The 15,594-nt window shown below is 37.0% G+C and overlaps 1 protein-coding gene across 1 annotated transcript in view; it reads right to left on the bottom strand.

Moving 5' to 3' along the window:
- CSMD3 (CUB and Sushi multiple domains 3) overlaps positions 1 to 14,679 on the bottom strand; it is a 1,584,452-nt gene extending 1,569,773 nt beyond the window's left edge. The window contains 1 exon segment of the mRNA XM_043974157.1: positions 14,336 to 14,679. Coding sequence (XP_043830092.1) covers positions 14,336 to 14,513 — 178 coding nt within the window. The 5' untranslated portion in view covers positions 14,514 to 14,679.
- Between the last annotated feature and the right edge of the window lie 915 nt (positions 14,680 to 15,594).

The raw sequence follows: 15,594 nt of genomic DNA, 5'->3' as shown, positions 1-15,594 counted from the left end.
AGATGAGAAAGAACTTTTATTTTAAGCATTTAAATTAATGCATTTATTATTATCATTGTTAAAGCAGGCCAATTGTGAAAGCTTGGGGTCAAATCCTACCACACCAGATGCATTAACCTAGGAAAGGCACATAAATTATCAGTGCTCCAAGCAAATCTCTAAAAATATAAATTACAAAACAGCTGCAAAACTGAATTGGTTAAGGGAAGGGATTTGCCCCCAATTATTTGATTTCATCAATGAAATCATGGTTCTATACTAAATATGGTCATCATGCATAAATGAATGAATGTGAAAAGCATTAAATATCTACTATGTGCTAGGATCTATGCTAAAAACTGGTAATACAGATATAAATATAGAAACAATATATATGTAGGTATATAGAGAAAGTGAGAGGCATATACATATATACTTATATATGTATGTATATGTGTGCATGCATGAAAGGAAGAAACATTCATTAAGCACATACTATGTGCTTGGCATTGTTCTAAGTACTTAAAACATCTTATATATAGGTATATAAGTTATCTTCTATTATTATTGAAATTATATAAATTGGACCTACCACTAAAATCCTACTTCCTGGTCTTGTCATGGTGTGAAGGTGACTATAGGTTCACAAACCCCCTCCTAGCAGCAGGTTGATCCTAAGAGGAAAAGGCTTTGAGAATGGATTATGTGTCTGTTGGCCATGTAGTCACTTGCTTTATTTTAGAATTTCATCATTAGAAGGCTGATCAGCAGGGGAGAATTGCTTATATCCCCATCATTTAATAAAGAATTTTTACTTAAGCAAAAATTCAATTCACTTTAATTCAACAAGAATTTATCAGACATCAACTATAAGCCAGGTATTCTGAAGGTTCTAGAGATACAAAGACAATAATGCAATGAATTCTACCCTCGAGAAACTTATAGGATATAATAGAGCTGCAATAATGAAATGGATGTCCTATGGATGATTTCAACATTCTATCATGTTTATTAGTTTGTTTCCACGAAATGCTGAAAGCTTTTTTTATTCTTTAGCCAAGTGCAAACACTATTTAAGGCCACTGCCTCTGGGTATATCATAGCCTGTGGCATCATTGGCTACTAATGACTTTAGAAGGACTACATTAAGTGCTTCAGCCAGTTCTCATTCAAAATATGTATGAGTGCTGGACTTGTAGTAAGATGACAGGTGGATTCAAGAACATATTATTGAGGTTTACCATATATGAGATAATAAGTCACTTATATCTGAGGCTCAGTTTCTTCATATATCAATTCATAATAATTATAACTGTGATATCTTTATTACAGGGTTATTGATGAATCATGAAACCACTGGATTTGGAGAGAGATGATGAGTTCGAATCACAGCTTTGTCATCAATCCTCTATGTGACTTTGGGCAATTAATTTAAAATCCTGGGGAATGAGTTTCTTTGTCTATAAAAGGTATTTATTAGACTATAGAATTTTCAGGCTCATTGCAATGTATCATATATGAAATGAGAAAATGTGTAACACTCACTTGACAAATATTAAAGATGAATGTGAATTTTAACCATTGTTATCATCTAGATGCACTTCCCACACTAAATTAGTGTCCCTCTAAATTTAATGGTATCTCAGATAAGTCTGTCTGGAGTTCAGGGCTTCTTGAGCCACCTGTGTAAGAATTCAAGACTTGGGATAAGTAAATGTAAACTGTTCCAGAAAATCCAGTTTTGGCTTTGTTTTGAGATGCTTTGATCTAATGTCACCGGGGTATTAGAATGTGTTGCTTTGCTGCCAAATTTCTGGCTGTGAAGAAGCAACAGTCCAAGTGGACCCTCTAGAATGTTACGAATGACTCCTGGGTAGATTTTTCCCTAGAGTATGAAATTTGGCAGCATGTCAAGAAATCATCAGAATGTTATCTAACTCACTGATTGTCCAGGATTATTTCTCACTATTTCCTAATTAAAACTCACCCCTTTCTATAAATCTAAAGGTTTTTTTTATTATTAAATGCCCAAGACTTCCAGAATAAAGTTAAAATGGATGACTCTGATCCCCTTATGTCTGTGATATGTTCACATAATTTTACTCTAAAATATACCTTATCCCTTTCCTGTTTTTAAAAATGTGTTGGGGCAGCTAGGTGGCACAGTACATAAAGCACCAACCTGGATTCAGGAGTACCTGAGTTAAAATCTGGCCTCAGACACTTGACACTTACTAGCTGTGTGACCCTGGGCAAGTCACCTAACCCCCATTACCCTACAAAAAAAAATGTGTCAAATATCAATTGCTAATATTTTCTTTTCTTGAGCTGTCATTTTATATTTTTTGTGGATCATTTTATTTTTAGTTAAATGTTTGTTTTTGCAATTTGGAACTATGCCCCCCCCAAATGATCTATACCCTTTGATCCAGTAATACCTTTGCTAGGCATGTACCCCAAAGATATTAAATAAAGAAGCAAAGATACAATAAATAACACAAACGTATTAAAACATCTATTTCCTCATAGCAAAATAAAACCTGGAAACTAACGAGGAATGGTTAAAGAAATTATGATCCATGAATCAATGGAATGTTATTATATCATCAAAAAATAATGACGTGAAGTTTTAGAGATTATTGGGAAGACATGAAAGATGACCAAAGATGCAGAATATGATCCAATTCCTACAAGAGAGGAGATCTAGTCAAAATTCAGAAATTTGACATATATTTTTGATATGATCACAAAGGATATTCTCTTCACTTACCTCTGCCTACTAGTTATGATATGATATATTTATTACACATGTATGTATGTATGTGTATATATATGCATATATCTACATAAGTATATATAAAAATAAGATTATATTTGTTAATTTTTCCTAATAATTAAGAATCAAAATATCGAAATGTCCATTAAAATGGTCACATTGAAACTATTATTGAATACTTCAATATTTTCAAGGGTTTGTGGTGCCATTGAAGGAATTTTGACAATCCCTCCAAAGATATAGAATGAGAAATGATTTTAAATTATTTTAATAATGTTTATTTTGTGAGATTTATTACAGTTTTTAGTGCCCCACCAAATTATTTTGCATGTATTTTCTATATATCTTTTATTTACTTGTTTGTAAATTTGTTACATTCCCTTATGGCCCAATTGACTAGAAGCTTCATAAGGGCAGCACCTATTTTAATTATATTTTTGTCTCCAGCACCTAAAATAGTGCCTAGAATATACTAGGCATGTATTGAATGATTTTACTAAATATGTTCATATTTGTCACTTATAACCATTTATATACATACGTAGCTTTATAAAAATGTATATAATTACATTCTTTTCACTGATCAACATTTATCATCTGTTTCTACTTCCATAACATAACTTGTTCAATATATAAAATCCAGAAAATTTGTTATTGTTTAGTTGTTTTCAGTCATGTCTGACTCTTCATGACTCCTTTTTGGGTTTTCTTGGAAAAGATACTGGAGTAGTTTACCATTTCCTTCCACAGCTCATTTTACAGATGAGAAAACTGAAGCAAGCAGCATTAAGTGACTTGTCCAAGGTCACACAGGTAGTAAGTGTCTGAGTTTGGATTTGAACTCAGGTCATCCTGACTTCAGACCTAGTACTCTATCCACTGTGCCACCTAACTGTTCCAAAATTAGGGCATAGTACTGAATAAACTTTTAAAAATTTGTGATTTTTGATACCACTTATAAAATATCATTAGTCTAAGAAGCTAGAGAGGAAGATCCTTTTGTCTACTTCTAAAAACCATATGGGTCATGTTAAGTAACCCGAATATTTGAAGATAGACACACAGAATAATATATAAACAAGTAGATTCTTCCAAGGTAGAAAAAAATAATTAAAAGCTACTAAAAAGCATTAAGGCAATTAGCTATGACTTCAACTAAGTAAAATATGCAAATTCTTGTTGACTGGAAACTACATTAGGTATTTTTTCCCTTTACCTCTCAAAGTTATTAAAGACTGCCACACAGCTACTTTTTAACTGAAATTCTATTTTATTCTGTTTATATCAGTAATTTGGTATTTGTATTATTGAGAAGTCTCTTCCAAATTTCACATACTTTAGTTTTCAACTTATCTGAATGTATCATGTATATGTAAGTCCATGTTTAATTTTGTGTTGGCCTTATTAATTTTCCTTTTGGGCATGTGAGCAATTTTCTACAAATGGACATTGATATGTAGAATCCATGCTGAAAAATTGTTATTGGAGAAACCTGTCCTTATTATAGAATCAGATTTCTAGTGGTATTGACTATCTTTGCATGAAATCTTATGACATTTTGTACTCACTAAAATAGGTAGAATGGTATTCAGTTGTTGGATCATATTGGCTTTCTGGTAAATTCCAAAACATTAAGAGGAAATTCAGTTCTGGTAAAAATCTCTTAGGGAGATAGCATTCTTGATGCTGCAATATCTGTGCAATCTCATTCTTCCATCTTCATTTCTATGATCCATATGGATATTCCCTGAAACAACGCAGACTATAACTCTTCTGTGCTTGTCCATCCTTTGAGATTCTCTTCTATGCTGAACAAATACTTTGCCATTGCTCCATCTAATATTCTGTGTGTAGAGTGGGTTATTAAATAAAATAATAAGGGTTAAGTATATCTGGGTTCCATTTAACTAAAAATTCTATGATTCTTAACTTTGGTAACTTAAAAAAAAACTTAACAGACACCAAATACAATGATCATTTCCATATGTAAAGTAGAACAGAAAAAAAGGTTACAAAGGAAACTTCAAATCCTGCTTATATATGATATGCTTTCCATTTTAAGTATAAAATAAATCCGAATATAACTGTTAAAGCTTTTTTGTTTGACCATGATGCCTTTGGACTTTCATTCTAATCTCTTCTATACATTTAAAATAAACAAAGATGATTCTTTATTTCTTCTTCTTCTTTCTTTCTATGCTATAGCAGATTTCCAATGCTTTCTCTTTTCCCCACTACCTATGTTATAGTATGTATCAGAGGGGAACTTGAAATGAGGTGTGCTTACTTCCCTATATGAAGACTTTTTAATGGATATGAAATAATCTATAATTTAATATATATCCATTTTTATTTTATCACTGATATGTCATATATATATAGACATGTAGGCACAGATATTCATCCTTATGGATACACACGCACACACACACATACACACACACACACACACTTATACAAATCTATATAGTCTAGTCCTCTGGTTTCATAAGTATAGGTAATTCTCAGAGAATTCCTTCCACAGATGAAGACTAGCAATGTCTTCAATGATCATTTTAGAGATTTGCCCCGAGTACTGAGAAATAAAGTGACTTGGGGCAGCTAGGTGGCACAGTGGATAAAGTGCCTGCCCTGGATTCAGGATGACCTGAGTTCAAATCTGGCCTCAGCCACTTGACACTTAACTAGCTGTGTGACCCTGGGCAAGTCACTTAACCCCCATTGTCCCTTAGAAAAAACAAACAAAAAAGGAACAAAGTGACTTGCCCATCTACAAACACCTAGGATGTGTCATAAGAACCTGAGTCCATTGCCTTCTTGACATCAAGGTTAGTAGTCTTGCATAATCAATATTCAGTTGTAGTTTTCCATGAATAGGAACATTGTTTTTAATAGCAAAATTAAACTATTGAATACTATATTTTTTTGACTTTATAGTATTGAAGTCTTTTTTTTTTAAAGAAATAGAACATTGCCCACCAGAATACAATAAATGAGAACATGCTACCTCTGACCTCAAAGAGTTTGTGATCTTAAGTAGTTGTCCCATTTCAGTTTCATTCTGCTAGCAAATGAGATATTCTAGAACATTGGCAAGCTTTTTCCTACATAGTAAAATACTTCAACTCCTTTCTATTAAATACATTTTTCTATATTCACTTTGAAACCTTCACTGAAGTGTCTTACAGGGGTTCTAAAAAGCATTAATGTTTAATTAAAATTGAATTTAACCTTAAAGAAATGTATTTTGTTGAGCTATTATCTCTCCTTTAATGTGCTACTGCATTCTTATGATATTTCATGATGAGAATATTATGAGACTATGGAGCCCATGGAAAAAGTTTTATAGAATAAAGGTGTATAAATTTTATATATTTGGCCAGATAATACTGAAATAGAAAGAGCTGGTGTAATAGAACTTCTTAGAATTTAACTGAGAAAATATGTATAGGAATAAAGTAACATAACTGAAAAGGAAACACAAAACCATAAAATGTGTTTAACTAAATTATTTCAATTCTCTCATAAATCTTTATAATATTCTATAGGAAATTTCTGTATTTTGGTGATCTTCCTTACATAAGGAGATAAGGAGTTAAAGCAAGAGACTCATTAATTGAAGGCCGTCAGTGATTTATTTTTAGAGCAGTCTTGGGAGAATTAAAATTTCACTATTTTATTTTATTTTTATTTATTTATTTATTTATTTTAGTGAGGCAATTGGGGTTAAGTGACTTGCCCAGGGTCACACAGCTAGTAAGTGTTAAGTGTCTGAGGCCGGATTTGAACTCAGGTACTCCTGACTCCAGGGCCGGTGCTCTATCCACTGCGCCACCTAGCTGCCCCAAAATTTCACTATTTTAATAAAAAATCTTTTCTTTGTCATTCTTTCCTTAGCAAATCAATGAAACTATTCTTTTCCATTTACATGGAACAAACATACATTGTTGAGCAGTTCATATATGACTGGTTATACATGTTATTCTATAAATATCATTTTCTTTACCACTTTTATAATTGACATTTTTCCTACTTGTATTTTTAAAATATCTGCTGGTAAAGTTGATGTGACATCATTGAAAGAACTGTGGACTTAGAATCGAGTGAACTAGGTTCTAGAGGGATGGAGAAGTCTCACTGAACTGGCCTTGGAGAATTTACTTACAGAATGACAGAAATGTAAAGGCCTCAAAGGCCATATATTTCAACTCATATTGGAACAGGAATCCCTCTACAACACACTCCACAAGTGATCTTCTTCTTCTTCTTCTTCTTCTTCTTCTTCTTCTTCTTCTTCTTCTTCTTCTTCTTCTTCTTCTTCTTCTTCTTTCTTCTTTCTTCTTCTTTCTCCTCTTCCTCTTCCTCCTCGTCCTGGGCAATGAGGGTTAAGTGATTTGCCCAGGGTCACACAACTATTAAGTGTTAAGTGTCTGAGGATGAATTTGAACTCAGGTCTTCTTGAATGCAGGGCCAGTGCTTTAACCACTGTGCCACCTAGCTGTCCCGATTTTATTCTTAAAGATGTATGGTAATATGGTGAGGGGGTGATACTATTTGTCAAAGGTAGACTTTTCCAATTATGGATTACAGCAAATGTTAAGGAGTTTTCCTTGGCATTAAGTCTAAATTTGTTTTTTTTTTTAATATTTCCACTCACTATTACTAGTTCTGCCCTTTGGGACTAAGCAAATTAAATAACATTCATCTTTCCATATGATAGTCATTCAAATATTTGAAGACAGCCATCCTTTGCTTTCTGAATCTACTGTTTTCTGGATTAAACATCCTAGTTCCTTTAAGTGATCATTATATGGGACAAAGCAAAAACTTCGAAATACTTGGCTTTTTTTGTTGGACATTTCTATTTATCAATATCCCTCCAAGATATAAATTTCCTGAGTCCCATTTCCCTTACCCCTCACTTACTCTTGGTGGGCTACATAATCTTGAATGTTCCTTCAAATTTTAAGAAGGTTTATATGAAGCCACATGTTGTGAAATGTGTTATCCCATTTTAATTCATTAATCATTTAATTCATAAAGATAGGAAATTACTATACCATTCATTGTTAGTGGCCTAACTTATAAGCTTTTAGATAAACGTAGAGAATAACAACGTTAAAATACAAGTCATTAGTTAAATCTCTAGTCACAGGTCATCAAATATAATTCTCCATAGGAAAAAAAATAAGATGACATATAATATAATTTAAATGGTATATGACATATTGCCTGATTGCTTAATTTCATTGATAGGTCAGATATTTTCATCTTAATGCATACACAAGTTTGATAGTAAGGAGTGGGGACACTTTCTTGTCAATCATATAAGGAATTTTCAAAAGAATATATACCTTGCTAATAGTATTGACAAATATCTTAACTTTCTCTATAAAGGATTGGGGAAGGAAACAACATAAATTAGATATCTAATTTCCTTTCTGGAGAGGGCAATGAATAATAAGTGTAAGCAAGCTACTTCAGAGACATGTGTGCTTTTACCAACACAATTACACTCACTTTTTGCAAGATGGAAAATGCTCAATTCTGGATTAATGAGCACAACTGTGAAAATGCAAACATACTGCACACCCACAGGCACAGTTCAGTAAAACAAAACAACAACTTTATTGACACATGGAGGATATATCTATGTATATGTGTGATATATTTTTGTGTATATATGTGTGTATATTGAGCTTGAGATAGAAACATACATATACATATTATCCACATGAATGACAATTTTAGTAAGTTGACTTCCAAAAACATTACTCCTTCCCTTTTTCTTCATAAATGAGTTCCCTTGATTCCCATTATTGAAAGTACAATGACAGGAATCTGAAATCACTCTCCAACATTTCTGCTAAGGTATTTTTGCAAAGGTTTCTGATGTTATCATCAGGGAAGTTAAAAATTCAGGAAAATGGGTTTTTGTAAAACTCCACTCATAATGCTAGATTAAAAGACAGAAATCTCAGCCTCCCCGCCCTCCCCCCCCCCCCCCCCCGCCCAGCTACTGGCAACTGGCAATAGTAACCACTAATTGGTAAAGGTAATCTCTTCCACCAGTTTATTTTTGTAATTAGGTACTTTGGAAAGATGTCAGCCACAGAAGCACCCCGCCTCCAAAGGAAGCGTTATTTTTATAGAAAAATCCCCACTAATAATAATAATGAGGAGGAAGAGGATGCCAATTATTATTATGAAATTAGAATAGCTGTGCTTCATTATTATTCTGTAACATTGGAATCCCAGCTAGGGCACTGTTTTCAGAGAACAGCTGCTACTCAGCCTGGACAGCGCCTCTCCAGGAGCTTTAGAATACACTCTGGTATTTGACTTTCTCCCACCTTCCCCCGAAGCATCTCAAGGCATTCAATGGGGACTTTCCCATTTCGCCAAAACAAGCTGGTAAAAGGTAGTCTGAGACCTCAGTCTCCTCATTCCACTTCTTTCCCCTCCTCTTCCCCACCTCCCAGACATGTCTCCAAAGTTCTAGAGCATCACGCAGCTATAATTGTGTACGTGGGAAGAAAGGTTGTCTGGGTGAAGGAAATGCTGGGAGTTCTGAGGATGGCCCCTTCTCTTTCTAAAAGCCTTCCTAGATATCGTGGCAGCGGCGGCGGCAGCAGTAACAGTGACCATCTGGACTCCGGAGAAACATTAACCTACTGTTACCCGCCCAACCGCTTCCGCCTCGATTGCGCACACACGCACACACTTGCTTCTTTCAGAGCCTCCTCAGTGTCAATTCATCCTAACCTCCGCTCCCGACAGAGACATCAGCATAGGCGGTGTCCTCCATCAGTTTAACCCTTGAGTCAATCGATTAAAAGTTCAGGGAGAGACGCTGCGAGAATAAATGAGCATATGCCTTAGGAGGAAAAAAAAAAGATTCAAGACACATATTTTTTATAAGCCTGAGGATACAATGAGGCCGGATCCTGGGTTCCAACATATAACAACCAAAATGCAAATACAGTATAAACCCAGGTTGGTGTCTAAATCGTGATATCAATTTTACATACACATGCGTGTGCATGTTTGCAAGCATGTATAAATGCATATTCATTTGAATATATTTTTCTGCCCTCCTAAATCCCATAATGGGGCTTAAAGGAGTGCCATAGACTGTATCTGGAGTCAGGAATAAAGTTCAAATCCTACCTATGACATTTCTTTACCATATGATCAGACAGGTTAGTCAACCTCTCTGAAACTCGGTTTGCTCGAATGTAAAACGAGATTGTTAGACTAAATCTCTCCTATACCACTTTCCAGCTCCTTGTGCTACAGTCAGTTCAATCGGCCACACATCTAGAACTGGAAGAGATCTCAGAGGACATTTAATTAAAGCTCTCGTTATACAAAAGAGAAAAATGAAATCTAGAGTTGTTAGGTAGCTTGTACAAGGTCATGCGTAGGGAGCAGCAGAGGAAGAATTCTAACTCCGGACCTTGTATTCCAAAACTGGAATCTTTCTATCTACCAGTTTTGCTAAAAGCTGTGGTGCGCCTGTGTGCGTGCACGTGCGGGTCTGGGTCTCAGTCAGAAAGCGCGAGACCACAGCATCAGCCCCCAGAGGAACTCCCTGGGAAAAGATAAAGGCTGTGATTTGTAAAGATGTGCTAATGACTGCAGTGGCTTTGAGCAGTTTGGAGAAATAAGACCTCCTCCCTTCCCCCTACCTCTTCCTGCTTTGATAATGTGAGATTGGAGGTTAGGGGAATGGAGTGGGCAGGAGTGGCAGACCCCTGGTTGCAGATGGCCTGGGTTCATAGGAATTTCATCGCCTTGCAGTTCAAGAGAGCAGTGTACACACATTCGGCTGCAAGGTCTAAGCCACAGAGACACCCTTGGACTCGGGGAAGCCTGGGGCATGTGCCCTAGCCAGCAGCCACTCAGCTGAGGAAATGGAGCTAAGAAGGGGAAGGAGGGAGACATTTTTTTTTTCTTCTCACCTCCTACTAGACTCGGATTGTTTGTATCTTCCTCAGCTCAGCGACACTTTCTTTTCGTTCATATCCCAAGGGAAGGAGCGTGGGAAAGCACCCCCTTTGTGCATATATATATAGACCGAATGTAGGTAGCACTACCTCTAAGATAGAAGCACAGCTCTTTTCTAGATGAAGCAGATACAACTGCAGCCTTCTTGGGCATCATTGACTCAAAGGGCTTGCTGAGTCCAAAAATCTCCGTCTTCTCTTTCCTATCTGCCCCCTTCCCTCAGTCCCCTAGGTGAACTTTAAATATTCAAGGAGGGAGATAAGGTTGGCAATTCAACAAATGTATAAAATATATCACAAATGGATTAAAATCCTACAAGTACTTGCACATACATGTAGAAAATATGTATATATCCACTTATATTCTATCTACATTCCTATAAGACCCACGCTTTATCTTGATGTCTGCTTAATTTACTCTTTGGCCCACAGGATTGATATTGGTCACAATTCTACCTTGCAGGCAATGGCGTTTTGCATAAGTCTCTGAAATGGCTGTGTAATGTACTTTTGAGAGTATAAAATTAGGTAGGTAAGAAATTACAGGGAAGATTGTTTTCCAAATGCCAGGTGCTTTTCTTCCAGGTAACTCTTAGGAGTTTTTTTAGACCTTAGAAACAGAACGTACATGAAAACAAGAGAAGATAAGAAGTGCCCTTAGTATATACTAAAGGTATGAAGGCCAAACAGAAGTGGTTCAGCAGAATTAACTAGAGAAAGGGAGAGGGAGAGGGAGAGGAAGAGGGAAAGAGAGAAAGACAGAGAGAGAGAGAGAGAGAGAGAGAGAGAGAGAGAGAGAGAGAGAGAGAGAGAGAGAGAGAGAGAGAGAGAGAGATTTGAAAAGCAGGGCTTAACCCAGTCCGAGACCTGGAATTCTGGGTTTCAAGGCTAGCAAGGGAAACCCTTGAGAACAACGTTCAAAAATGAAAACAGGCAAAATCATCAGGGCCCTGAGAGAAAGTATCCAAGAGTTTGCTATCAGAGAGAAGTATTCTAAAGCACACAGACGCGTCCTTAAAAAAAAATGTATAAGAGGACAGTTTTTGAGGCTGATACAAGTGGAAGTGGCCTTGGAAGCGATCTCTGTCACCGAAGCTAGAGTACTTACAAAAAATACCTCCTGTGAACAGTACACCATCCTTTCTGGAAGGGACGGAAGGAGAGACTAACTCTCTATACTACACGCCCCTTCAGGAATGGAATAGAATGTTTTTAATGAAAACAGACTAAATCCTACCTCTGCTTAAAAAAAAAAAATGGCTAGTGGCAGGGAGGGTCAGATTGTTCATGTCACTTACAGCAAATTAACGCTTCATTCAATTTTCTGGCGCGTCTCATTCAGAACATACGGTAAGTGCGGGTTACAATACTATAATTGCAGTCAGCGCAGCTTGGTATCCTGTCAGGCTTGCCTGCGCTTCCCGCTCCGATACTCCCCCGCCCCACCTCCCCATTCTTCCGCCCCCAAAATGTTTTTCACTCAACAGGTACCACGAAAACTTGCAGTTAACCCGTGGTCATCTTTTTTCCATCAAGAGACACCCTAGTTCTTTAATTCTGTAGGATGCTGCCTCCACGCGACTCCTACTTACAAAACACCCATCTCCTAAGGAGCTCCCGAGCCATCTATTAAACCAGCCTTGTGGCAGGAAAACTAGACATTAATACCAATACTTCGAGCAGACAACTGTAACATGGTCCGGTGCAAACAGAAATACGTTTTATGCAGAAAACTAGACTTCCAAGGAGATGAAGATATTCTTAGTTTGGATATGAATGAAAGGTTCTTGCCAAAATATGCTTTAATGCAAGCTGAGGATTACAGAGCATTTTGCTGGCACATAGAGATAGAAAAAGACCCATTGCATTAAGAATTAAAAAAAAAAAACACCCACACTACATAGTTGTATTATCTATCATTGAATATAGTATCAAGATAAAATAGCACAAGGTAGCCCTCCCACTCCCTTGAAACATGAATTATTATTTCCACGGAATGCAAATGCACTGCTTTCTGTGTGAGGACAACCAGCTGCAAGCTGTACAATAAACTGTTTCATAAAGACAGAGCCAGATTGCAGTTCAGAGAGTCATCCCCTTTAAAACGGAAGAAACATGCAGTTTGTGTTGACAACCTCTGTGTGCCTATGCAAAAACCGAGATTTAAAACTGGGTCTAAAAAAAAAAGAAAGGAAAAGAAAAGAAAAAAAAACATCCCCCCCCAACAACAAACAAACAAACAAACAAACAAAAAAAACACGAGATCGATAGTGTCTATTCGAGATGCTCTGTGGAGGAGGAGGAGGAGGAGGAGGAGGACGGGGACTAGGACGAGGAGGAGGAGAAGGAGGAGGAGGAAGAGGAGGAGGAGGAGGAGGAGGAGGAGGAGGAGGAGGAGGAGGAGAACGAGGAGAACGAGGAGAAGGAGGAGGAGGCAATCCATCCAAAATTCATCATTAGTCATAAACACCTCAAGAGTATTTCTTACAGCAATTAATAGACAGCAGGGTGCGTGTGAAGTTGTAGAATGAGGCTTTCGGGTTCATTTTCTCCCCTGCCTATTTCATCAAGATCCCTTTAACATGCTCCCCAACGTTCCCTGCATCCCTGCTGCTTTACATGGCATTTTACATTTCCACCTCTCCGATGTGCATGTGAAATTCGCTTCTACCTGTCTGAACGGGAGACTTTCTAGAGGTCTTCCATTTACTTATTTATGTATTTGTTTATTTTGGTCTTCACATAATGACTTTCTTTCTACCTTTATTCCTCCCTAAAGGGTCGATTTCTGTACTCCATGCCATTTCATGCTTTTAAAAGATTTATCTTTGCCCAACCCTTCTGCAAGGTCCCAGTGCAGCTCTTCTACACCCTTCCATTCATCCATAGGGACACGCATATAAAGGATGCACAGATGCATGCAAATAAATTCTTCTATCTATCTATCTATCTATCTATCTATCTATCTATCTATCTATCTATCTATCTATCTATCTATCTATCTATCTATCATCTATCACCTTTCTATCCTATCTCTTCCTTAGAATTCTTCCTGACTTGTGAGTCATAGCTTCTTAATGCCTTTTAGAACATATAGTGTACATACAGTGCACCTCCCCTAACTTTCCCCACTGAATGGGTTAAAGGAATTACAGTAGTGTCTTTAGTATCAATATTCCACCAAGGCTACAATATCCATCTATTTGTCTAGAAATAAAGGTAGTCTCCCTCCCTGAAAAAAGTCTTGCAGTGGGATTCTGCTTGAATATCCACTAGTTAGAGGCTATACGAACCAACTCACGTATTCGTTTGAGCATACTGCAAGAATATTTATTGAGCTCGGGCTCAATCACTGCATTGAACGCCAAGCCTGGCAAGCAAATGCATTTCCTATCTGAGAATAGAGCCGTGAATCAACCCGTTCTTTATTATTTTTATTGTTGTTATCATCATCAATACCAACACCATCATCATCGTTAGTCCGAATAGCAAAGTAATATGCAGACCTATCTCCAGGCGACAACTCGAAACACCTCAGATCAAAAGAGGAGACCCCTGAAATCAAACCTACCTTTCACACATGAAATCATCAACAAAAAGACGAGGTTCCAAAACGTAAATCCACTTTTAATCCCCATTTTCTTCACCAGAATGAAGTCAAGTCGGCCGCATTTAATACATCCTCTTTTCCCAAAGTCCCCCGATTTTGATTCCTTTGCACGGATTTCCCCTTTGCAGATCCCTTTCATATTATTCGTGAGCTCCTAATTCCTATTCCTTGGCCAGGCGCAGTGGAGTTGTTGCTGTTGTTGGTGCGCGGTCACAGCTCAGAGTGAATGGTGTTTCTGGGATACCACAGCAACCTTGACGAGGACTCAACCATCTCTCCAACGGGGGCACAGAGTCTCAGCTACTCTGGATTTTGTCTTTTCTTATGCATTTTTCCCCTCAACCAAAATCTACCACAATTCTCACTTGTTATAGCAACCGCCAGAAACCAACAGAGAGCATCTTGAAGCACAGCGACGCTCTCTAATAAACTCCAAACAATATTTGATATTAAAGGGCTTTTTTTTTTCCCAGGGAAGATCAATTCTTCTTGTAAAAACAGCCCAAGAAATAATGTTAGTGTGATTTCCACTGCAGCCTGAAATAAAATATAGAAGCCAATGGTAGAAAAAATTAAAATGATACTTTTATTAGAAGGACCGGTTTTCTCTTTGAGAAACTGTCAGCATAATGCATAGGGTTATCTATCTATCTCTCTCTCTTTCTCTCTCTCTATATATTTCTATATTTCTGTGTCCCCATCGTTAACATAGCCTGTGCTACTATTCCATATTTAAGGCAGACTGCTTGTATTCATTATACTGTGAATTGATTAGAAATAGAGATTATAAAAGAGTGGCTCTGCACAGAGCTTTGTATACATTTAGAAAGGTGTACGATTACCTATATACCCATGTTCTTACGTGTGGCCCAATTTCATTCTGGGGTGGGTAGGAGAAAAAAGTCATTTTCTCAAATACTTGCCCTTTTCACATTATTTTTTTCTCCCCTAAGCCTATAGTCTGCTAACAATAAAGAATAATGTGAGATAGTAAGAGGGAGCCATCTCATTTGTATCAATTCTGAAGTACTCGCAAATATGTAAATTGAGGGAAATTTTTTCAAAACGAAAAATGTATGCATCTATGCATCTACACTCAGCAGCTTCGTAGCTCAGACCTAAGGGTTAACGCCCTGCAAGGGAAGAGCACTTGCGCCATCTACTGGATCCTAAGAGACCATCGATTCCACTCTATTTCGAAGAGGAACCCCATTTTTTTC

This window comes from Dromiciops gliroides, chromosome 1, assembly GCF_019393635.1.
Source record: "Dromiciops gliroides isolate mDroGli1 chromosome 1, mDroGli1.pri, whole genome shotgun sequence".
Classification (NCBI taxonomy): Eukaryota; Metazoa; Chordata; class Mammalia; order Microbiotheria; family Microbiotheriidae; genus Dromiciops; species Dromiciops gliroides.
Note: the sequence above shows the minus strand (reverse complement) of the source record. Positions and strands in the feature narration are given on the sequence as shown.